General features: G+C 40.7%; 1 protein-coding gene across 4 annotated transcripts in view; it reads left to right on the top strand.

The window, feature by feature from the left end:
• spg7 (SPG7 matrix AAA peptidase subunit, paraplegin) overlaps positions 1-25,021 on the top strand; it is a 38,274-nt gene that overhangs the window by 1,667 nt on the left and 11,586 nt on the right. For all 4 annotated transcript variants that reach the window (XR_013815664.1, XM_079806042.1, XM_079806043.1 and 1 more), the window contains 10 exons: positions 1,926-2,025; positions 2,152-2,235; positions 4,247-4,488; positions 4,567-4,706; positions 12,524-12,626; positions 12,711-12,836; positions 15,276-15,438; positions 17,474-17,647; positions 20,414-20,538; positions 23,682-23,784. Coding sequence is in view for 3 of the 4 variants with exons in the window: in XM_079806042.1 (XP_079662168.1) it covers positions 1,926-2,025; positions 2,152-2,235; positions 4,247-4,488; positions 4,567-4,706; positions 12,524-12,626; positions 12,711-12,836; positions 15,276-15,438; positions 17,474-17,647; positions 20,414-20,538; positions 23,682-23,784 (1,360 nt within the window). In the remaining variant the exon portion in view is untranslated. The remainder of the gene's footprint in view (positions 1-1,925; positions 2,026-2,151; positions 2,236-4,246; positions 4,489-4,566; positions 4,707-12,523; positions 12,627-12,710; positions 12,837-15,275; positions 15,439-17,473; positions 17,648-20,413; positions 20,539-23,681; positions 23,785-25,021) is intronic.

The raw sequence follows: 25,021 nt of genomic DNA, 5'->3' as shown, positions 1-25,021 counted from the left end.
ATAAATTATAAAAAATAGTAATAAATTAGCTAGTAATGTGTTTAATAAACATCAATAAAACCTATTTATTCAACCCATCTTTTAAGTAATTATCTGAAAGCTTAAATTCTCAAAACTCATCCTGTTTTGCTATTGTTTTTATAAAAAAAACCTTTATAAAATTATCGAAAGGTTATCCAATTTCTTCGTGAATTTAAATCGCGTTGGGCTTTACAGATGCTGCGCAGTGTTGTTGTTTTTTTTTTTATGTGAGTGATGATTGACAGCCTCTGAAGTGTTTACGTGTGTTTGACATGTGCCGGTAAACGGTAATACGATTTACCGCAATAATGAACATGCACAATATTGTTATCGTGGACACTTCAAAATACCGTGAATAATTATTTATTATGAATTATTCCGATTTTTAGAATGCATTTTAAGAATACTTTACCCATCAACCGTTTAAAATGAACAACATGTCACACAACCTAATACTTAATACTTAAAGACTTAAGGCTATTCATTTTCAAACTTAAACATTTTATATTTTAATCTGGACTAAATGACATGCCCTAGATATTGTTTGAATATGTTCGGACTGTTGTTCAATCACACTTTACAATAAGGCTCCATTATTTAACATTAGTTCATTCATTAACAAACTGACAATGAAAAACACTTCTAAAGCATGTATTAATCTTAGTTAAATGTACATTTCAGCATTTAATAACACATTATTAAAATCAAAAGTTGTAACTGTATTATTTAATGGACCTGAGCTGTTGCTTTTTTAACTAACATTATCAAAGAAGAGTAACTTCTGTAAAAATGTAGCTATTCATTCTTTGTTGATGTTAATGCATTAACTGGTGAGACATTATTGTAAAACGTTACCTATTGTTCTTTATAATTCTTTTGCACTGAATCTGTTTTAAATATTTGTTTACATTATACAGTTTTGTGTATTGCTTTAATGTATTTAAATGTTTGGTTCTTTTGTTGTAAGAAAGTTATCAAACCGGTTATAGTATGACAACACTTTTTTTGCAACTTATTTCAAAACCGTGATAATACCGTATACCGTGATAAAAGATTCGGCAATTAATCGCAACATGAAAATTTGATACCGGCACATGCCTATCGTGTGTTGACCGCTCTAAAATGGTGGCGCGTCGACGTGCCTGGAGAGGTCGAATGGGGAATCTATGTATACATATCTATGTGTCAAACTGCTGAAATCACATGACTATGAACCACTGAATCGACTCACTGATTCGCTACGCTCCAAAGCTTAATGAAGCAGTGTTTTGAAATCGGTTATCACTATATAAGTCGTTATTTAGTTTTTCTATAGTAGTTATTCTCATCACTTTATAATATTAATATTGAACCACTGTACTCACATGAACTGATTTAAATATGTTTTTAGTACATTAATGGATCTTGAGAGTGTAAATTGCTTTGCTCCCTATACAGGCCTCACAGAGCCTTCAGATTTCAACACAAATATCTTCATTTGTGTTCTGAAGATGAACGGAGGTCTTATGGGTGAGGAATAAACAACGTTATTTTCATTTTTGAGTGAACTTACCCTTTAATTACAAATCCGTGAGCTTTCGTTCATCTTCACAAATGAAGATCTTTATGGATTAAATCTAGAGCTTTCTGTCCCTCCATTGACAGCTACGCAACTACCACTTTAACGCTTCAAAAAGTCAATAAAGAGATTGTAAAACTAATCCATTTGAATTGAGGGTTTAGTCTAAGCTTTCTGAAGAGATATGATCGCTTTGTATGATGAACAGATTGAGTTTAGGGAATTTACAGGTTGATTATAATCATGGCAGGTAATCTCAAAAGGCCGGTGTATTTGCCGGTTTGTTTGTCTATGCATGCCATTGATTGTTATTTTGGTGATTAACCAAGTTGCCATTATTTCGCAGAACATTTTGACAAAGCCTTTAATCCCAAGGCTTATTGGACTTGAATTCCATTGTCGCCACAAATTGGTCACAACTCCTATGAAATTGTGGAAACTATTAGGTAAGTAGTAGGAATATTTTTATAGTAGTGGTGCAGAGCTTTTGACTTCTTCTGAATCTTAATGCTTGTTCTGATGTATGTCTTCCTGGTGCATTGCATAATGGGAAATTGTTTCACATCTGTCAGGCACTACTCATTATTTCAGCACATCCAACAAAAGAGATGAAAAGAAAGAGGGTGGCAAAGGGAAGACCCCAGAGGAGGATGAAGGTATTTTGTTAAATTTTGAATCAATGGTTTGCATCACAAAATATACTTTTGGAGAGTAAACAGGATCCCAAAACAAAGTAGAGGAGCATTATATCACCCCCAAGGGAGGGTGGGACTAAACATCCTCCACAACTGGTATTCAGATCCGTAGATATCCATAATAAAGGCTAGATGTCTCGTCCGCGCTGCTGGCCAATGGAGGTCGACGTCCACACCTGGCGGCCATCTTGTCACAGTCAGCTCGCTCACTCATTGTGTTTTAATGGTGCGTGTACTTTTTAAATAACCATAACTTGCTCAATTTTCTACCAATTTTCAAACTGTTTGGTTTGTTATAAACGTCAGAGATGTAGTTATGACACTGCATACTTATGAATAATTATTCATAATTTGTTCAAGCATCCATAATTATAGCCACGTTAATAACGTTTGTAAGAAACCAAACCATTTGTAAATCCGTCAAGATTTCAGCGAGATGAGAGTATTTGTGTTCAAATCACTTCTTTTGACCTCCTAACTGAACTCCTTCCCACAAATTGATCATAGATATTAAGTGCAAAAAATTACCATAATCAAAGTAATCAATATTCAAAGTGCAAATAGAGACCAAATTCATCTTCAAGCATGATACAGAAGAGATGATTACAACAGGATGGCTTTTATATTGGGAGATATTCGCGTGCCTCAAGGAGCCGCTTTCAAACAGAGGTAACGTATTGAATGCGCGTCTGAATGCGCGCTCGCGTTTACTTTCACTTTGAATTTCGCGATCGTGCGTACTCTGGGAATAGAAAGCACACGTAACGCACACTCATAACACGCTCGATGTCTTCTCGTCACGTGATCAGTGCTGCACGCACGACTCAAACAGCTCGTCTTGGGTGAGCTGATGGAATTGAAGCGACTGTTATCCGCCTGAATTAAATCGTTTTTATTATATAAAAAGCAAAACTACAGTGGATGCATAATGTAAACGTAGTGTTGGCCTATTCTATCCTAACTTCACCCTCACACTGCGTCATGACAATATGAGACAGCTTTTCACCTTCGCGAGAAATCTCGTCACAGTTTAGTCTCGCGAGATGTAGTCTCATGAAAAACAAAAACTTTTCTTCAAATTGTGCTCCTCTATAATCACTGAAGCTGTCGGTAAGATCAGTGTGAGACTGTAGATCAACAACGGCACATTTCATATATTTACAGTAGAATATTTACATTTTCCCAATAAAAAATAGTTTTTTTGCACGTTACTGTTGTTGATAAAAGTAAATGTTATCTGCATGTCAACTAAAGCTCAGTGCTTCCACTGTTAAATTTCCAATAAACAAACATGTAATTTTATTAGTAACTGCACTTATTAATGCAAAACAATTTTTGTTGTTGTTGATAAAATAAACTTTATGATAAATTTCCCCCTGCGCCACCAAATGTTAGTCTGGAGTAAATCTTGGCGAGTATTTACGTTGACAGTCTTAAGTGAATGTAAACAGTTGGGAAAGAAAACTGATGTGTAAATTAGGTCTTAAAGTGACAGCAGCCTAATAAAACCTTGTCTAAACGGTGTCTTAATTGTTCTATTGTGTTTCCTTGCTTGTAATTTCTTTGTAACTTGTTATTTTATTACTGATTGTTTAGTTGTTTATATCAATAATTGCTTAATAACTTGTACATATATTAGGCTAGGTGTGTGTGTGTGTGTGTGTGTGTGTGTGTGTGTGTGTGTGTGTGTGTGTGTGTGTGTGTGTGTGTGTGTGTGTGTGTGTGTGTGTGTGTGTGTGTGTGTGTGTGTGTGTGTGTGTGTGTGTGTGTGTGTGTGTGTGTGTGTGTGTGTGTGTGTGTGTGTGTGTGTGTGTGTGTGTGTGTGTGTGTGTGTGTGTGTGTGTGTGTGTGTGTGTGTGTGTGTGTGTGGCATTAGGTTGACTGGGACAACAGTCAATTAAGCAATTTGACCAACTCAAATAATTCAGACAGCCAGATAACCCATCATGCATTGCTTTCTGTTTCCCCTTAGAAGAGAAAAAGAGACGAGAGCAGGAGGATCAGATGTATAGGGAGCGACTGCGCACTCTTTTTATCATCGCTGTCATCATGAGCTTGCTCAACTCCATCAATACCAGTGGGGGAAACATATCCTGGAATGATTTTGTGAATGAAATGTTGGCCAAAGGGGAGGTGTCGCGAGTACAGGCGGTTCCAGAGAGTGACATTGTGGAGATCTACCTTCACCCTGGTGCTGTTATCTTCGGAAGACCTGTTAGTGCCATACTTGAGTTTAAAATCATTGTGTTGCTATCAATTCCCGTTTGATTATTGTCCTGTTGTTTGTTGCAGAGACTGGCGCTGATGTACCGCATGCAGGTGGCCAACATTGACAAGTTTGAGGAGAAGCTTAGAGCAGCAGAGGAAGAGCTGAATATAGACGCCAAAGACAGAATACCAGTGACCTACAAGCGCACAGGCTTCTTTGGGAAGTGAGTCATTTGGGCTTTTTCTCCCTGAAATCTGAAAAAAATGATAATATTACCTTTCATGCCGTGTGTTATAGACAGTGTCGGGGAAAGTTACTTTGAAAAGTAATGCATTACAATACATTTTTTTGTTTTGTTTTTCCTGTTTAATTGTAACTGGGGTGGGTTTAAATAAGTTGACTTCTACACACTCCTTTTCGAGCAACAGTTGGAATTGTGATGTTAAAGTATGATGAATTTAACTAGTTGTACAGACTAATCATAATGCTTCTTTATTGCCTTTGTTATGCGTCTTTATATATTGCTCGAAATAAAAATAAATTCATTCATCAGGGCTTAAAAACGGAAAAAAATATCAATCGGTTCACTCCGAGCAGAATCGATATTATAGCGTTTCCGTTTTTGCGTTCCTCATTAAACATTACTGTTCCGAAAACGGTTTGATGTGCAAAAATAACGTTATTAATTTAGCCTATATTTTAAACAAATATTTATAAATAAAGACTTATTTTTCACTGAATAATAATATAACGCATGATAATTCAACTTGAATATTTATATCATAACATTTTTAAAACCACAACAGAAATGCATGCATTAATTACAAAGCATAAACAGCGGGACAAATATTGAGCTGTTTTAATGGAGCGGAAAGTCGCCTCTATATGCCTATTCTTTTCAGAAGAGTGATAACATTCTTTGTACATAACTTTTTTTTTCAACACGACTTGTTTTAAAAATTGCATGAATAAAGAATAAACTGGATAACCATTGCTCTTTTAATGCTGGTAATTTCAAAGCAAACACTGAGCAACACATCCTTGCATCCCATAATCAGATTCAGTCAGCTAATAAAGCTTGATCATTTAATGTAATATAACATACCATTTAATACGAAGCATCAACCGTCTATATAGAAAACATTGAGCTGTATTGGCAATCTGAAAGAATATAGGACAAATGTTTGATAGATGCTATAGCCTACTTGGATAGGCTTAAACGAAATCCACAAACTAGCCTAAATCAGTCTATTTGAGCTTAAAGTCCGAACTGCTTATTTAAACGTTCGAAAAGAATGTCCTCCAATACCTGCGCTTTCATTGATGACCTCAGCGGGGAAAGAAATGTACTTGAGGCGTGTAAATGCGCGCTCACACTGACTTGCGTTACCGGTAGATTCACAGATGACATTTCACTCACGCTTGATCCGTCAACGTCACATGCTGGAGCTACTCTATTCATGATTGGGCACTGCCAAATTAAAATATTAAAGAGAACAATAAAATAACATTATTAACCGGTTAATGGTCATTTCAAATTAACGTTTCTGCTCAGAACGATTCAAATTGATTTTGATTTCGTTTTCGTTTTTGTTCCTCTTAAAATTTCGTTAGTTTCCGGTTTTCGTTTTTGTTCCTTGAACCGGTTCAGAGCCCTGCTTACAGTTTTGCGTTACTCCCTTAAAAAGTAACTAATTGAGTTACTTTTTAAGAAAAGTAATGCGTTACATTACTTTTGCGTTACTTTTTCTCACCTGGGCTTGTTTTTGGGTTTTTTTAATAACAAAGTTATATTTTTGTGCAACGGTAAAGACCTCTTCATACCAAAATGTAAATAATAAGCCCCAGGCTGAGGTAAAGATGCAGATTCCCTCATGAACACTAGAGGGCGCAGCTCTGGATAATGGAGAAGAGGACGCAGGAGAAAAAAGTTACACCAATAAAAACAAAAAATCTAGAAATTTTCATCATCAAAGGTCAGCAAGACATTGGTAAATTAAATATAGAGGTAGATTATGCATAAAAATAGTTGTTTTATTTAACATTTAATTATTGGAGGTTTGCATAGTATTCTGATTTTAACTGATTTTATTCATTTTGAGGAGGACAGAATCTTTATTGTGCAAGTGAGATAAATAAATGCTCACATTTAGTCTAGAACTACAATAACCATCATGTTCACACACACACACACACACACACACACACGCCTCTGCACTTATTCTTCTCAACAGTGAGACAGGAGAGCTGTCAGTCAAACTAATGTGAAAAAGTAACTCAGATATTTTGTTGTAAATTTGAAAAGTAATGCGTTACTTTACTAGTTACTTGGAAAAAGTGATATTATTACGTAACTCAAGGTACTTGTAATGCGTTTACCTAACACTGGTAAAAGAGCTGTTTGTGAATGTAAAATTTCTGCAAAGTTTTAAGGATCAAAATGCACATTCCAGTCTCACTTCCTGTACACACCTACGTAGGTTTTTAACTCATTTGCATAACACCTGCATATGGTTTTCATTGGCTGTTCGCGAACAACGTCTACTTTGCCCCGCCCTCAAACACTGTAGTTGTAGCTGAGACTGGAAGAGTTTGGCATCTGACCAATCAGAGCAGAGTAAACCAATCTCAAAAGACTGGGCCATCTGACCAATCAGAGCAGAGTAAACCAATCACAACAGACTGGATCATCTGACTGTGAAGCGGTTCGGAATACTCTTGGTCAGGAAGGAAGAAGGCGGGGTCGGCGTGACTGGGACTTGCAACTTTATTAAACAGTCTTTCTCATAAACAAACATAAATCACGCACGAGGGCGCCTCAATCATCAATGGTTCACTCTTCTCTCTTTTAGTTGATCTCTCTTGTACAGCACAGTCACTCAGGTCTTGTTTGGCAGCTCACGTGGCAAGTCCCAGTCGGTCTCTCTCTCCCCACTCTCTCCCAGCAGCCGCTTATATGCGGTCTCTCCACGCCAATTACTGCAATCAGAGACAGGTGTTCGTCATTTGCACTTGACCTACTTACCGACCGCTCGGCTCCGCCCTCTCTCTCCCGCTACAGACCTCGCGGGACCACGCCCACCCCGCCACATACCCCCACCGCCCGTCTCAGGCCGGGGAGCCATCCGGCCTGCAGCCTCCCCCCCCCCCCCTCCTGGAGAGGAAGTCAGCCACAGCCATCTGAGCACCCGGCCTGTGGACCACCTTGAACTTAAAGGGTTGTAACGCCAGATACCAACGGGTGATCCGCGCGTTGGTATCTTTCATGCGGTGGAGCCACTGCAAGGGGGCGTGATCCGAACAGAGGGTGAACTCCCGCCCGAGGAGGTAATAGCGAAGGGTGAGAACGGCCCACCTGATGGCCAAACACTCCTTCTCTATGGTGCTGTACATCGTCTCTCTCTTAGAGAGCTTGCGACTGATGTACAGCACCGGCCGCTCTTCACCCTCCACCTCCTGGGACAGGACTGCGCCCAACCCCCTGTCCGAGGCGTCAGTCTGTAGGGAAAAAGGGAGAGAAAAGTTAGGAGCTTGTAGGAGCGGTCCACCACACAGAGCAGCCTTTATCTGGGTAAAAGCCTGCTGGCACCGCTCCGTCCACTGAACTGTATCTGGCACCTCCTTTTTAGTTAGATCAGTCAGCGGGCTGGCGAGCTCCGAATAATTAGGCACAAACCTCCTGTAATACCCCGCCAGCCCCAGGAACTGTCTAACCTCCTTTTTGGTCTTGGGTCTCGGACAGGTCGCAACGGCTGCGGTCTTATCAATTTGGGGACGCACCTGCCCATGACCCAAGTGGAAGCCCAGATATCTTACCTCCACCCGCCCAATCGCACACTTCTTTGGGTTGGCCGTGAGCCCCGCCCTTCTCAGCGTCTTCAGGACAGCTCGCAAGTGCTGCATATGACGCTGCCAGTCCGCACTATAGATGATGATATCATCTAGATAGGCAGCGGCATATGCAGCATGCGGCCGGAGAATTCTGTCCATCAGACGCTGGAAGGTCGCAGGAGCCCCGAACAAGCCGAAAGGAAGGGTGATAAATTGGTGTAATCCAAACGGCGTGGTGAAAGCTGTTTTTTCTTTGGATAGAGGAGACAAGGGGATCTGCCAATATCCCTTTGTTAAGTCCAGTGTCGAATAAAAACGAGCAGTTCCTAGCCGATCAAGCAATTCGTCAACCCTTGGCATTGGATAAGCATCGAATTTTGACACCGCGTTTACCTTACGGTAGTCCACGCAGAACCGGACCGAGCCGTCAGGTTTAGGGACTAAAACAATCGGGCTCGCCCAGTCACTGTTGGACTCTTCTATTACCCCCATGTCTAGCATAGCTTCTAATTCTGCCTGAACGACTTTTTTCTTGTGTTCAGGTAAGCGATAAGGCCGGCTGCGAACAACCACGCCCGGCTCCGTCTCAACGTGGTGCTGAATGAGGTCGGTCCGGCCGGGTAGGGGCGAGAAGACGTCAGCAAATTCTGCTTGTAAACGACTTACGTCAGTGAGCTGCGAGGGTGAGAGGTGGTCTCCTCCCGAGGCCAGAGCGATAGATTGAGGCTTTTGGACCGCCTCCGGCCCGAGATCCTCCTCTCCGCTCACTACCGTCGCAAGCATCACTGACTCCGCCTCAGACCATTTTTTGAGGAGGTTGAGGTGATAGATTTGACGTGCCCCGTCCCTATCTGACCGCACGACCTCATAGTTGAGCTCGCCAACTCGCCGTGTGACCTCAAAGGGCCCTTGCCACTTCGCGAGTAATTTAGAACTCGACGTAGGGAGTAATACAAGGACTTTATCTCCCGGTGAAAATTGACGCAGTCTAGTGCCTCTGTTGTAGAGCTGTCGTTGTCTGTCCTGAGCCTGCAACAAATTCTCCATTGACAGCCGCCCCAAAGTGTGGAGTTTTGTTCTCAGGTCCAGGACATACTGAATTTCATTTTTACTCGCCGAAGGTCCGTCCTCCCAAGCCTCCCTAAGGACATCCAGCACCCCCCGAGGCTGGCGTCCATAGAGAAGCTCGAAGGGGGAAAACCCCGTGGAGGCTTGCGGGACCTCGCGAACAGCGAACAACAGAGGCTCTAGCCACCTATCCCAATTTTTGGCGTCCTCGTGAACGAACTTACGAATCATGGATTTCAATGTGCGATTAAATCGTTCCACCAGACCATCTGTTTGTGGGTGATAGACGCTGGTGCGAACCGATTTAATGCCCAATAATTCATACAGTTCGCGAATCGTTCGTGACATGAACGCCGTGCCCTGATCGGTGAGAATCTCTTTCGGGATTCCCACCCGGGAGATTAAGGAAAACAGTGCGCTCGCGACACTTTTCGCCGAAATAGTGCGGAGCGGAACTGCCTCCGGGTATCGTGTTGCATAGTCCACCAGAACCAATGCAAAGCGATGCCCACGTGCTGACCGTTCCAATGGCCCGATGAGGTCCATGCCAATTCGTTCGAAGGGGACCTGCATCAACGGGAGCGGGCACAATGGTGCTTTTGGGGTGGCCGGTGGATTCACCAACTGACATTCACGACAAGACGCACACCACCTGCGTACATTCTCGTGGATGCCCGGCCAGAAAAATCGGGCCATTAGACGGTTAAGTGTCGCCGCTGTTCCTAAATGCCCGGCCATAGGATTCGCGTGAGCCGCCTGGAAAAGCATTTCCCGACGGCTTTTAGGCACTAACAACTGGGTTGTATCTTGTTTTGTCTGAGCGTCTTGGGTCACTCGATACAACCTATCTTTTAAAACAGAAAAATAAGGATAAGAGAGCGGCTGGTCCGGATGGAGGAGATGGCCGTCGATGGAACGGACCTGAGTAAACGCATGTTTAAGCGTCTCATCCTGGGACTGCTCCAGGGGAAAATCATCGCGGTCTGTGAGGCTGGGTAGCTCGAGACCGCTCTGTTCCCCTGGAAGAGCACCCAGAGGTCCCGAATCCACCTCTCCCACCTGAGCAACCGTCTCTTTCCTTTTTTACACTTTCCCCAAGAGGCATCCACACACAAGTGCCCCAATAGTTTATTAAATCCTGGCCAATTAGTACCCAAAATTAGTGGATGCCGGAGGTGCGGGTTAACTGCAACCTCAACACTATGCGTTTTACCCCGAAATTGAATATCCACGGGCAACAACGGATAGTCCACCACTTCCCCGTGCACACACCGTACCTTAACCACGCGGCCGTTAACCAACGCCTTAGGTTGAATCAAGCTTTGATGGATGGAGGTCTGGTTACACCCTGAATCCACCAGAGCTTGATAAGTACCCCCCTTGATACTCACGGGTATCTGGTACAGGCCAGCTTGATCGGGGGCAGCTTGCGGCGCGTCGGGGACCCGGATCAATGTCCCCACCTCCATCACCGGACACCGATCGATAAAATGTCCGGGATCCCCACAACGCCAACAAGCCGGCCCAGACTTCCCCGCCACTCTAGTGGCTGGCAGCGGTTCCCCAAATTGGCGCGGATAGAGCGCCGACGCGGACGTGGTGGGGAACGGGTCGCTGGTGGCTCCCCCTCCTCTAGCTGATGGTCGTGGTACTGCCGGAACCTCCGCGGGCAGCCCTGTCCTCCACCTCGGTGCTGGCCTGGGCGGAAACCCGCTACGCGACCTGGGAAGAGGGACAGGCTTGGAGAGAAGAGGGGGGGAAGGAGAAGAGAGAGAGAGAGAGAGAGAAGCCGAAGGAAGGGGCTCGCCGACCCCGTGGCACGCCACCATGTGGTCCTCCGCCAACTGGATGGCCTGGGACAGCGACGTCGGGCGGTGGCACTGGACCCACTGCGCGGTCTTCTGGGGAAGCCGCGCGACGAACTGCTCCAGCACCACACGGTCGATGATTCCCTCGACGTCGCCTCCGCCGGCCATCAGCCACTTGCGGCACGAGTCCCGGAGCTGGTGCGCGAAGGTGAAGGGTCGGCCGGACTCGCCGAGGGTCAGGCTTCGGAAGCGCTGCCGCTGTTGCTCTGGGCTCCGGCCGACCCGCTGCAGGATGGCGCGCTTCAGGTCTTCGTAGTCCAGGAGATTCTGGACTGGCAGTTGGTGTGCGGCTACCTGCGCTTCTCCTGACAACAGCGGCAGGAGCCGCATTGGCCAGTCCGTCCGGGGCCACCCCCGGGACTCGGCGGACCTCTCGAAGAGGTCGATGAACGCCTCCGGATCATCCTCGGGGCCCATCTTCGAGAGGTGGATGGTGGCGGCCGAGTCGGTTGTAGACGGGGGGGTGGCCGGAATCTCCCGGACCATCCAGCTCCGGAACAGCTCGCGGTCTTCATGCTGGGCAAGAATGAGGGCCTCAAAACGTTTGTCCTGCTCGGCCCTCACGGCCAGCAGATCTTCGTGGGTCTGTTGGTGAAGACCAGCGAGCGATGACACCAGGTCCGCAAGCGGCGTCTTTGGCGGGGTCTGCATGGCGGCGGCTCTCTTCTTCCTTCCCGGGTTTCGGCACCAGTGTGAAGCGGTTCGGAATACTCTTGGTCAGGAAGGAAGAAGGCGGGGTCGGCGTGACTGGGACTTGCAACTTTATTAAACAGTCTTTCTCATAAACAAACATAAATCACGCACGAGGGCGCCTCAATCATCAATGGTTCACTCTTCTCTCTTTTAGTTGATCTCTCTTGTACAGCACAGTCACTCAGGTCTTGTTTGGCAGCTCACGTGGCAAGTCCCAGTCGGTCTCTCTCTCCCCACTCTCTCCCAGCAGCCGCTTATATGCGGTCTCTCCACGCCAATTACTGCAATCAGAGACAGGTGTTCGTCATTTGCACTTGACCTACTTACCGACCGCTCGGCTCCGCCCTCTCTCTCCCGCTACAGACCTCGCGGGACCACGCCCACCCCGCCACACTGACCAATCAGAGCAGTCAATGCAATGAAAATTAAAGTGTTTTTTGACCTTGGATGCATGTAAACCTATTGTAGGAGACCCCAAAACAAAAATGAGCAACCTTTAAATATAATTGAGGCATATAAAATGGACTGTAGTCATAATATACTGTAGAATAGCTCTAGACCAGTCTCTTTTCCTCCACAGTGCCCTTTATGCTCTTGGCATGGCTGCCATTGGTGTTGCAATCCTCTGGTACATCTTCCGGCTGGCAGGAATGGGTGGGAGAGATGGCGGCTTCAGTGCATTTGTAAGTCACGATTCCTTCATCTGTCTTAGTCTTAGACTACTACTAAATGTTTTGTGATGTCAAATCGTCTCTCTGTTCCACCAGAATCAGTTGAAAATGGCTAAATTCACTATTGTCGATGGGAAATCTGGGAAAGGTATAAGCTTCAAAGATGTTGCAGGCATGCATGAGGCCAAGATGGAAGTCAAAGAGTTTGTGGACTATCTGAAGGTAAGGCCCAAAGCATTATTTCCAAATATGTGCGGGAGATATTCAGATACAGACACGTTTGACAACCCTAGTGAAATACAGCATTTTACACATGGAAATGGGAAATTAGATATTGTTCTCGGCATGTCACCCCAAATCTAAAGAGACCGGTCTCGTGATTTTTGATCAAACCGGTCAGAAGTTATAGGCAAAAATAGATATTTTTATACATATCCTGGCCACTAGGTGGCACTGTGCCACAACTCTGCAGGCATTCTCAGGTCATGGTTGTCATAACACACACCAAGCTTGGTCAGAATAATCTAAAGCATTTTTGGTTTGAAAAAAAGACTTAAAACAGAGCACTGTGCCATCAGTGTCTGATTTATTCAACTTTGGAACAGATAAACATACAAAATTCAAACATTTGAAAAAAAAAAGAAACGATTTTGAACATTTTAAATGATAATACTCCATTACTAAATTTATTGCAAATATTTCTCATCACTAAAATGTAGTGATTCAAACTAATGTAGTGAAAACAGCGATTTCTGAAATGGAAACCGGGGACATTTCCTATTTGAGTGGTCAAAATATCACTCAAATCTCATTTGTTATATTTTAATTAAAAAACAGAGACAATAAATTTTTTTGTTGTTGTTGTTGTGGAGTCCCTATATTATTATTAACATTAATAATTATTATGATTTAGTTTGATCATTAGGATAAATCTCGGCCGATTTTTGATCAATTTACAACCATCGGCATATCGGCTATATCATGAGAGGCCGATGTAACAAACCGATGGTTTATTAATGAACTGCGTGAAGGCACTGAGCTGTGTAACGTCTGCTGCATAATCCAAGATTATATGTAATATTCCTGCTGCGCTGCGTCTGTGTTTTAATGTTTATCAAACAACAAAAGTAAATAAATCACTCCCTACTTTTGACTAAACTTTCATAAGGATTCATTTCCACGATGCGGACAACGCAGACAGAATCCAGTCATAAAAATGGAATTTATTGCATAATGCGGAATGGCACAGAATGTTTCGATGAATAAATAAAACGTTGGTCAGTCACTTAAATCAATGGCGATATATGAATATTAAGCCCCACACACACAGGAACTCGAAGCACACGGCAACCCGTCAAAATAAAAGTTCAGTTTAGCAGTAATTGTGACAGGATTAATGTTGTACAGAAGAGCTACGTCTCAATGTAATAATAATATATGAATTTAATTTATACAGTGAAGAATATGCAGTGTTATTTAACATTAAACCTACTTAAAAAGCACTGTTTATTTCATATTTTCTGTTGTGTGTGTGTGTGTGTGTATATATATATATGTTTTTTGTAGTGCTGTCAAAAGATTAATCGCGATTAATCGCATCCAAAATAAAAGTTTGTGCTTACATAATATATGTGTGTGTACTGTGTTAATTATTATTTATATATAAATAAACACACATTCATGTATATATTTAAGAAATATTTGCATGTATATACTGTATATACATTTATATAATCTATAATATATATAAATATAAATGTTTTATATATAAAAATATTTTTTTCGTACATATATACATGCTTGTGTGTGTATTTATATATAAATAATAATTAACACAGTACACACACATATATTATGTAAACACAAACTTTTATTTTGGATGTGATTAATCGCGATTAATCTTTTGACAGCCCTAAAACATATATTTATGTTGGCCTGGTGAATGTTAAAAGGATCCAGTGGATGTTCATTAGAAATTATTTGATAATGCAGCAATAAACTAGCTAGTAGGCTATGAGTTAATAATGTTTTGTTTGTTTTTTACTTTAAAAACACTATTTTAAATGACAATTTCTAATAAGAGGGTAAGTGACAAATATCAGTATCGGCCAACAATTGTTTGTTAAAATCGGTATTGTCCCCAAAAAATCATATCGGTACTTGGTATATGAACACCCCAAAAAATTGGGGAAAGGATTTGAAAAGTCTAAGTGGTCGTAAAAAAAAAAAGTCACACTCAGGACTTTCGGGTCAAAAATGACCCCCATAGGAAATGAAGGGGAAATTTAGTTTTTTTTGTGCATACAATCTACAAATCAGCCAGAATGCAGAAAAAAAAACTCAACAGTGAAGATCTCTAAAACATCAAGAGTGCAGAACAGACACACACACACACTTATACACACTTTGTTTTGCTTTGTTTTAAAAACACTATTTTAAATTACAATTTCTAATAAGAGGGCAAGTGACAAATATCGGTATCGGACAATAATTGTTTGTTAAAATCGGTACCCGATAAACCGATAAAAAAAAATCATATCGGTGCATCTCTAGTATCAGTTCAGATCTGTGTGCCAAATATCATAACTTTCCCATGAGCGGTTCTATGGGCTGCTATTAGTGGAAGAAGAAGAAAACTAACGCTATTGTTTGCTTGTGAAGAATCCAGACAGATACCTTCAGCTCGGGGCCAAGGTTCCCAAAGGCTCTCTGCTTCTGGGGCCGCCCGGCTGTGGGAAAACCCTGCTTGCGAAGGCTGTGGCCACAGAGGCTCAGGTGCCCTTCCTGGCCATGGCGGGTTCAGAGTTTGTGGAGGTCATTGGAGGTAAATAAGGCTGTTAGAGATTATTATCAGGGTTCCCACGCTTCTTGAAAGTTCTTGAATTTCAGACACATGGATTCAAGGCCTGGAAAGAACTTGGAAAAAAAACCTAGGTCCTTGAAAGTGCTTGAATTAAAGGGTTAGTTCACCCAAAAATGAAAATTCTGTCATTAATTACTGACCCTCATGTGGTTGGACACCCGTCAGACCTCCGTTCATCTTCAGACACAAATGAAGATATTTTAGTGTAAATCTGATGCTCTGAAAGGCCTCCATTGGCTCAATGCACTTTACACTCTCAAGACCCTTAAAAGACACTAAAGATGTCGTTACAAAGTCCATCTCACTACAGTGGCTCTACAATAACTTTATAAAGCGACGAGAATAGTTTTTGTGCGCAAAAAAACCCTAAATAACGACTTATATAGTGATGACGATTTCAAAACACGGCATCATGAAGCTTCGGAGCGTTATGAATCAGTGAGTCGATTCAAGCAGTTTGAATCGCCAAATTTCAGCAGTTTGACACGCGATCCGAATCATGAATCGACTCACTGATTCATAACGCTTCGAAGCTTCATGAGGCCGTGTTTTGAAATCGTCATCACTATATAAGTCGTTATTTAGGGTTTTTTTGCGCACAAAAACTATTCTCGTCTTCATAAAGTTATTGTAGAGCCGCTGTAGTGAGATGGACTTTGTAACGACGTCTTTAGTGCCTTTTAAGGGTCTTGAGAGTGTAAAGTGCATTGAGCCAATGGAGGCCTTTCAGAGCATCAGATTTACACTAAAATATCTTCATTTGTGTCTGAAGATGAACGGAGGTCTGACAGGTGTCCAACCACATGAGGGTCAGTCATTAATGACAGAATTTTCATTTTTGGGTGAACTAACCCTTTAAGTGTGAACTATATTTTGTTAGAGTAGCATGGTGCTATTACAAAAATTGGCCTTTGTGTGCTGCCAAAGCCAGAACAAAACCGCATTACGGGAGGAAGATATTTCAATATATTTCTGCTGTTCCATAAGCGCCATCTACTGTCAAAAGCCCTATTCGGACGGTAGTTGTTTCTTGTGGGGTCGTAAGGTATTTTCATTATTGACAGGGGCTAGTCAGTGATTTTATTGCCGCCCGAATCCAGAATATCAGTGTTTTTCTCCCACCACCCGCGTTAAAATCCCCGGCTGAATTACCTCCTGTTTATAGACAAACACCAAGGATGTGTGGTGATTTAATTGCCGTCCGAATCCACATCTCAGAGTTGTCAAAATGAGATCACTTCAAAATTCACTGTTTATATCCTTTTTGACCCCTGCAGGCCACCGTACGGTTGCGCTTTGCTGTAATTTGGATGCATTTTAAAGATCTAAACTTTCATTACTGAAATGCTGGCAAGTGCAATATTTCATCACCGTTGAAAAAATAAAAAGAAGAAAAGCACGTAAACATATGAAATGGGCCGTTATTACGGCAGCGATTATATCTGTTAAATATAATATATGCGCAGGTCTTAAAAGCCTTCAAATTGATGTTTAAAAAGGTACATGTACAGGTGATTAAAAAAATAATTTAGCATATTTTTAATGCCTAACAATTAACTTGTCCATATCTTTTCATTTAATTGGAAAACAATAATATATTTTGATGTTTTAATTAAGTAATGATTTATAAAAAAGAAAACTAAAACTAGTGTGAAATAAATGTTAAAAGCAGGAATAAGAGCGATCTCTCGTTAAAACTCGCTCGCTCTTTCCTCATTGGATTTTGTAAAATTGGACATTTTTCCTCATTGGAAATTGTATTTAGTTGTCAGTATATGCCTTAGCGTTACTGCATTAATGATAGACACAGGTACAGTAGGTGTTCGATATATTGGCAGTAACACACACACCTTTATCGTATTACATGTGCTTGATTTAAAATAAAAGGTGCTTTAAAAAGTCCTTGAATCTGGTGTTCATGAAAGAGTGGGAACCCTGTATTATTCCAATGCCATTGTCAGATCTTCATATTTCTGGATGATCTTCCCCCACACAGGCCTTGGGGCCGCGAGAGTGCGAAGTCTTTTCAAAGAGGCTCGTGCCCGAGCTCCATGCATCGTCTACATCGATGAGATCGACGCCGTGGGGAAGAAGCGGTCCACCAACATGTCTGGCTTCTCAAACACAGAGGAAGAGCAGACGCTCAACCAGCTGCTCGTGGAGATGGACGGTAAGACTAGTCGAATAAACGATGCTGTTGCTGATAGTCAACATTGAACATGCCTTTAAACCAGGGCTTAAAAACGGAAAAAAATATCAATCGGTTCACTCCGAGCAGAATCGATATTATAGCGTTTCCGTTTTCGCGTTCCTCATTAAACATTACTGTTCCGAAAACAGTTTGATTTGAAAAAATACCGGTTAATAACGTTATTTTAATTTAGCCTATACAAATATGTATAAATAGACTTATTTTTCACTCAATAATAATAATACGCATGGTAATTAAACTTGAATATTTATTTCATAACATTTTTAAAACCACAACAGAAATGCATGCATTAATAAAAGCATAAACAGCGGGACAAATATTGACCTGTTTTGATGGAGCGGAAAGTCGCCCTCTATATGCCTATTCTTTTCAGAAGAGTGATAACATTCTTTGTACATAACTTTTTTTTCAACACGACTTGTTTTAAAAATTGCATGAATAAAGAATAATCTGGATAACCATTGCTCTTTTAATGCTGGTAATTTCAAAGCAAACACTGAGCAACACTGCATCACATAATCAAATTCAGTCAGCTAATAAAGCTTGATCATTTAATGTAATATAACACCATTTAATACGAAGCATCAACTGTCTATATAGAAAACATTGAGCTGTATTGGCAGTCTGAAAGACTATAGGACAAATGTTTGATAGATGCTATAGCCTACTTGGATAGGCTTAAACGAAATCCACAAACTAGCCTAAATCAGTCTATTTGAGCTTAAAGTCCGTACTGCTTATTTAAACGTACGAAAATAATGTCCTCCAATACCTGCGCTTTCATTGATGACCTCAGTGGGGAAAGAAATGTACTTGAGGCGTGTAAATGCGCTCACACTGACTTGCGTTACCGGTAGATTCACAGATGACATTTCACTCACGCTTGATCCGTCAACGTCACATGCTGGAGCTACTCTATTCATGATTGGGCACTGCCAAATTAAAATATTAAAGAGAACGATAAAATAACGTTATTAACCGGTTAATGGTCATTTCAAATTAACGTTTCTGCTCAGAACAATTCAAATTGATTTTGATTTCGTTTTCGTTTTCGTTTTTGTTCCTCTTAAAATTTCGTTAGTTTCCGGTTTTCGTTTTTGTTCCTTGAACCGGTTCAGAGCCCTGCTTACAATATTGCGTTACTCCCTTAAAAAGTAACTAATTGAGTTACTTTTTAAGAAAAGTAATGCGTTACATTACTTTTGCGTTACTTTTTCTCACCTGGGCTTGTTTTTGGGTTTTTTCCCATTCAATATAATAAAAAAGTAATATATATATATATATATATATAAATAATTTTTTTTTATTTTATTTTTTTTTATTAACGCTGTATTTCATTTTAGAGTCAAGCCTAGGCCTCATGAAAGCAATTTTTTTAATGAGATCGGTGCCATCCGGTGGACACATTGAGCATTTTTATCACGCATTAGCACATTTTTCACATACTTGGTATATGAACACCCCAAAAAATTGGGGACAGGATTTGAAAAGTCTAAGTGGTCGTAAAAAAAAAAGTCACACTCAGGACTTTCGGGTCAAAAATGACCCCCATAGGAAATGAATGGGAAATTTAGTTTTTTTGTGCATACAATCTACAAATCAGCCAGAATGCAGAAAAAAAAACTCAACAGTGAAGGGGTGAATCTCCAAAACATCAAGAGTGCAAAACAGACAAAAAAACTCACACACACACACTTATACACACAAAAAACACACGCATACACAAATGAACGCGTTCCATTCCAAAAGCTAATTGTGTTTTTGTGTGTGTGTTTTTGTCTGTTTTGCACTCTTGATGTTTTAGAGATTCACCCCTTCACTGTTTAGCTTTTTTCTGCATCCTGGCTGATTTGTAGATTGTATGCACAAAAAACTCTGTATTTTCATATTTTTGCCAATTTCCCATTCATTTCCTATGGGGGTCATTTTTGACCCGAAAGTCCTGATTGTGACTTTTTTTTTTTACGACCACTTAGACTTTTCAAATCCTGTCCCCAATTTTTTAGGGTGTTCATTGTTGTGAACTTCTTTTGTTTCTTGAAGTAGAGACCAGGAGAACTTGGAAAGGTTTTTCAGCAGGTTTCTTTATTGAGAAAAACGTGCTGTCTTTCCGCTGAGGTCATCAAGTCTCACTAAAGGAGTTGTACATTGTAATTTATCTACATTTCATGGGGAGGGATTATACAGCAGGGGAGGAGACACTCTGAACAATACAATGCAAATGTTGTATAGGTAAAAGGACACACCCTACTATGAGAGCCCATTGAATCAGCATAACTATTCGCATGCTGATACTGGCCAGGAAGATACAGGTTTTGGGAAACCCGCCCAGACAGAGTATCACCAATCCTAATCCCAATCAGCCAAACGATATTGTGCTCTGAGCTTGTAATGCTAAATGGTCAGGAAGTGCATAAAGACAAAAGACTTAATGTCTCCAACCCATGGGCTGATTAACTTGATCATGTTAGAATGTAGTCAATCTTTACCTGAAACTGTACCACAATATATTTCAAACATATTAATAAATTTGTAATCTTACGTTCATATACCAAGTACCAATAAAGTCACCAAGTTTCGGACCATTACGATTTAAAAAAAAAATTATTTAAAAAAATTCAGGTCAGAAATGACCGAAGAGCCCCAGAGGGTTAAACCATTTGTGGCGTAACACGAAACCTTCAGTCTGAGATTATCAAAATATTTTCCATCTCTGTTTTCTAGGAATGGGTACCACAGATCATGTGATCGTCCTGGCTTCCACTAATCGCGCAGATATTCTGGACAATGCGCTCATGAGACCAGGCAGGCTTGATAGGCACATATTCATCGACCTGCCAACTCTTCAGGTAACGAAGGGCGAAAGTTACGCAGCAGCCACAGAACTCTTGATTCTGATTGGTTGTGGTGTGAATAATTTGACTGTGAAGATTTGCTGACCGCATTGCATTTGTGTATCACTTCTCTACACTCTTTCTTTTAATCTAGTAATTGGGTTGTTGTTGTTTTTTAAAGAAAAACCTGATAAATGTCCTGAGATAAAACATGGACACTACCGATCAAAATGTATAATAATTAGGATTAGGATCACCTAGACTTCACAAATACAGTACAAAAATTGGAAATATTATTAAAATGTAAAATAACAGTTGTCTATGTGAATATGTAGTAAAATGTAATTGATTCCTGTGATCAAAGCTGAATTTATCATCATTACTCCAGTCTTCAGTGTCACATGATCCTTCACTAATCATAATAATATGAGGATTTGATGATCAACACACATTTATTATTGTTGTAGTGTTTGCTGCTTAATTTTATTTTTAGAAACCATGTTACACTGCCACTCAATTTTAAGGTAAGTACGATTTAAATACAAAAAACTAATACTTTTATTCAGCAAGGACGCATTAATTTGATCAGAAGTGACAGTAAAGACACTTATAATGTTACAAAAAGTTTCTATTTCAAATAATTGCTGTTCACTGGACTTTCTATTCTTCAAATAATCCTGAAAAATGCATCACGCACAAAAATATTAACTTTTTTCAATGATAATAACTGATAATAAAATGTATAAAAACAAAAGAAATTCAATAATATTTGATACAATTTATGTACCAAATCCTCATATGAGAATGATTAGTGAAGGATCATGTGACACTGAAGACTGGAGTAATGATGATAAATTCAGCTTTGATCACTGGAATAAATTACACTTTAATATTCACATTGAAAACTGTTATTTCAAATGATAATAATATTTCACAATATTATTGTTTTTACTGTATTTTTGATCAGATCAAACTCTAATCAGATCAAAAGGACCTTGTGTCATTCATTACATTTATATAGCGCTTTTCTAGGCACTCAAAGTTTTTTTGGGTACCTGGACAAGGAATCGAGGAAGCAAAAGGACAAGACCTCGAAATTTGCACAGTTGTAAAAACCTGATATAGTTTTTCCATACATTTTCCTCAACATAAAATAGCCACAGAAGCTGGCATGGCCCTGGAAGAAAAAAAAGTATTTTTTTTATCAAATAAATGCAGCCTTGGTGAGAATAAAAGATCATTTAATTAAAAGAAAAACGTAATTATTCCAAACTTTTGAATGGTTGTGCATGTGTGGTGGAAATCGTTGTATATGTGGAATAATTGTCTCCAGACTGAGGCCACATCCACACAAAGCCAGAGCTTTCCCTATCCGATCTTTTTTCCCTTCGTCTGAAGAAAAATCTGCGTACACACGAAACCACAGAAACCGACTCAAAACGATGTAGTACACATGCCAGACCAGTGTGTGGCGCTGTAATTCTGCCACAGATACACTAAAAACGGAGAAGAGTTGTGGCTAGAAGGGGTACAGCCATAGATATCCATAATAAAGGCTAGATGTCTCGTCCGCGCTGCTGGCCAATGGAGGTCGACGTCCGCACCTGGCGGCCATCTTGTCACAGTCAGCTCGCTCACTAATTGTGTTTTAATGGTGCATGTACTTTTTAAATAACCATAACTTGCTCAATTTTCTACCAATTTTCAAACTGTTTGGTTTGTTATAAACGTCAGAGATGTAGTTATGACACTGCATACTTATGAATAATTATTCATAATTTGTTCAAGCATCCAGAATTATAGCCACGTTAATAACGCTTGTAAGAAACCAAACCAAACCATTTGTAAATCCGTCAAGATTTCAGCGAGATGAGAGTATTTGTGTTCAGATCACTCGCCTTACATCAGGAGCCCGACAGAAAGCTTGCCTGTGACAAGATGGCCGCCGGTGATGATGTTAGAGACTCCGCCGTAAGACATCTAGCCTTTATTATGGATATCTATGGGTACAGCGATGTCTAAAGCAAATCTCCCGATAAAATATCAATAAATAAATGTGCTACTCACCAGATTGTGTTATTAAAGGGTTAGTTCACCCAAAAATGAAAATTCTGTCATTAATGACTGACCCTCATGTCGTTCGACACCCGTCAGACCTCCGTTCATCTTCAGACACAAATGAAGATATTTTAGTGTAAATCTGATGCTCTGAAAGGCCTCCATTGGCTCAATGCACGGTTCACTCTCAAGACCCTTAAAAGACACTAAAGACGTCGCTACAAAGTCCATCTCACTACAGTGGTTCTACAATAACTTTATGAATCAGCGAGAATAGTTTTTGTGCGCAAAAAAACCCTAAATAACGACTTATATAGTGATGACGATTTCAAAACACGGCCTCATGAAGCTTCGAAGCGTTATGAATCAGTGAGTCGATTCAGCAGTTTGAATCGCCAAATTTCAGCAGTTTGGCGGTTTGACACGCGATCCGAATCATGAATCGACTCACTGATTCATAACGCTTCGAAGCTTCATGATGCCGTGTTTTGAAATCGTCATCACTATATAAGTCGTTATTTAGGGTTTTTTTGCGCACAAAAACTATTCTCGTCACTTCATAAAGTTATTGTAGAACCACTGTAGTGAGATGGACTTTGTATCGACGTCTTTAGTGTCTTTTAAGGGTCTTGAGAGTGTAAAGTGCATTGAGCCAATGGAGGCCTTTCAGAGCATCAGATTTACACTAAAATATCTTCATTTGTGTCTGAAGATGAACGGAGGTCTGACGGGTGTCCAACGACATGAGGGTCAGTAATTAATGACAGAATTTTCATTTTTGGGTGAACTAACCCTTTAATGCCTACACCTCCAACCCTAAACTTGCCCTTACAATAATGCAAATACAGGAATTAAATGTAAAAATACATGCTCCCAAAACGCCGGATCTGTCTGGACAAAACGCTGATACGATGCAACATTTTAACATATACAGCTAAACGCGTCTCTGTGTGGACGGGGCCTGAGTTATTGAAAATTAATGCACACTCAAGGTGTAATGCTCAACTTTTATATTGGCCGTCTCAGGAGTGGGCTAATTCTCAATACTTCAGCAGCCCATCATCAAATATTGATGACTTTCTCTTGTGATTGTGTTGTAGGAGAGGAAGGAAATCTTTGAGCAGCACCTGAAGATCCTGAAGCTGACGCAGCCGGCGAACTTCTACTCTCTGCGTCTGGCTGAGTTCACACCAGGCTTCAGCGGTGAGAGATGACTGTATTATCTCCTGACTCTAGTGTTCATTTCATTAATGAAAAGTTTGAGGAAAAGGGATCTTCAACGACCTATTTTCCATGACTAAAACCCTCATCTTTTGTTCTTTTGTGTTCATCGGAGTGGTCCAAGACCTCAGGACTTTTGTCACACTGGAACCATGAATACACACAAAAAATTGACTGGATTCGAGGAGTTTATGTGGTAAAATAAAAAAAAGTAACAAACCAATCAAAATCAATTTGACCCCCTTAGGAATGAATTGAATGTGAGGAATGCTTCAGTACCTAAAAAATGCTTTAAAAATTCAAACTAAAAATGCTAAAACTTTTCCAAAAAATGTGTATCTGAATTCATACAGAAGAGAAATTACTTTAGGACCCAGCGGAACAGCTCATCTGCTCCATATAGAGTTTTAATGGTGCGTTCACACCAGACGCGAATTAAGCGAATAAATCGCTCTATTCGTGCGTAGTTGGACGCTTGAACATTGAGTTTACTCGCTTCATTCACGCATGACATTCACTTCACAACAGACGCGAATTTGTGTCATGGGAGGGGCTTCTGCCAGCGACTCGTCTCGTTGTGAAATGGCCGACATAGATTGTTTTAAAATACGGCGATTTAAGCTCAATTTGCCGGCTTTAGCTAGCTTGTAGTCTCAATAGGGTGAATTCAGGGTGATTGGGACACTTTATCCAAGTCTTCTCAATGGCAAAAAGTGTCCCAATCACCCTGAAATCACCCTATGTAGAGCTCAAATTGAGCAAAGAACGCTTTTTACAACGCATCAGACTTTCTATAAAGTATGAAGATGTGTCGTACAGCTCCGGGTATCCACATGTGAGTTTGTCCTCATTGTTGTCACTACTAGAACAGGCTCCTGATTGGTTAACGTGGCACGACTATCCGCCAAAGTTCACATTTTTCAACTCTCGTGAATCGCGCCGTAGATTGTCTTTTCGCATCTTTGCATTGACTTAACGTGTAAATCACTCGCGCGAAACGCTTCATTCTCGTCTGGTGTGAACGCACCATTAGGCCATCAAGAGTCATGAAATATCATCTTATATTATTATTATTCTCTGAATAATACGGTATATAGACGGTATATCTCTGACAGCAGAGACACCCAATGTGAGATATTTTGAGCTGATTTGAGCTGGTTATGCATGTATTGGAGAATTATTTTGAATTTAGGTTGAAAGAATGTGATTCAATTATATT

Source organism: Gobio gobio, assembly GCF_949357685.1.
Source record: "Gobio gobio genome assembly, chromosome: 2".
NCBI lineage: Eukaryota > Metazoa > Chordata > Actinopteri > Cypriniformes > Gobionidae > Gobio > Gobio gobio.
Note: the sequence above shows the minus strand (reverse complement) of the source record. Positions and strands in the feature narration are given on the sequence as shown.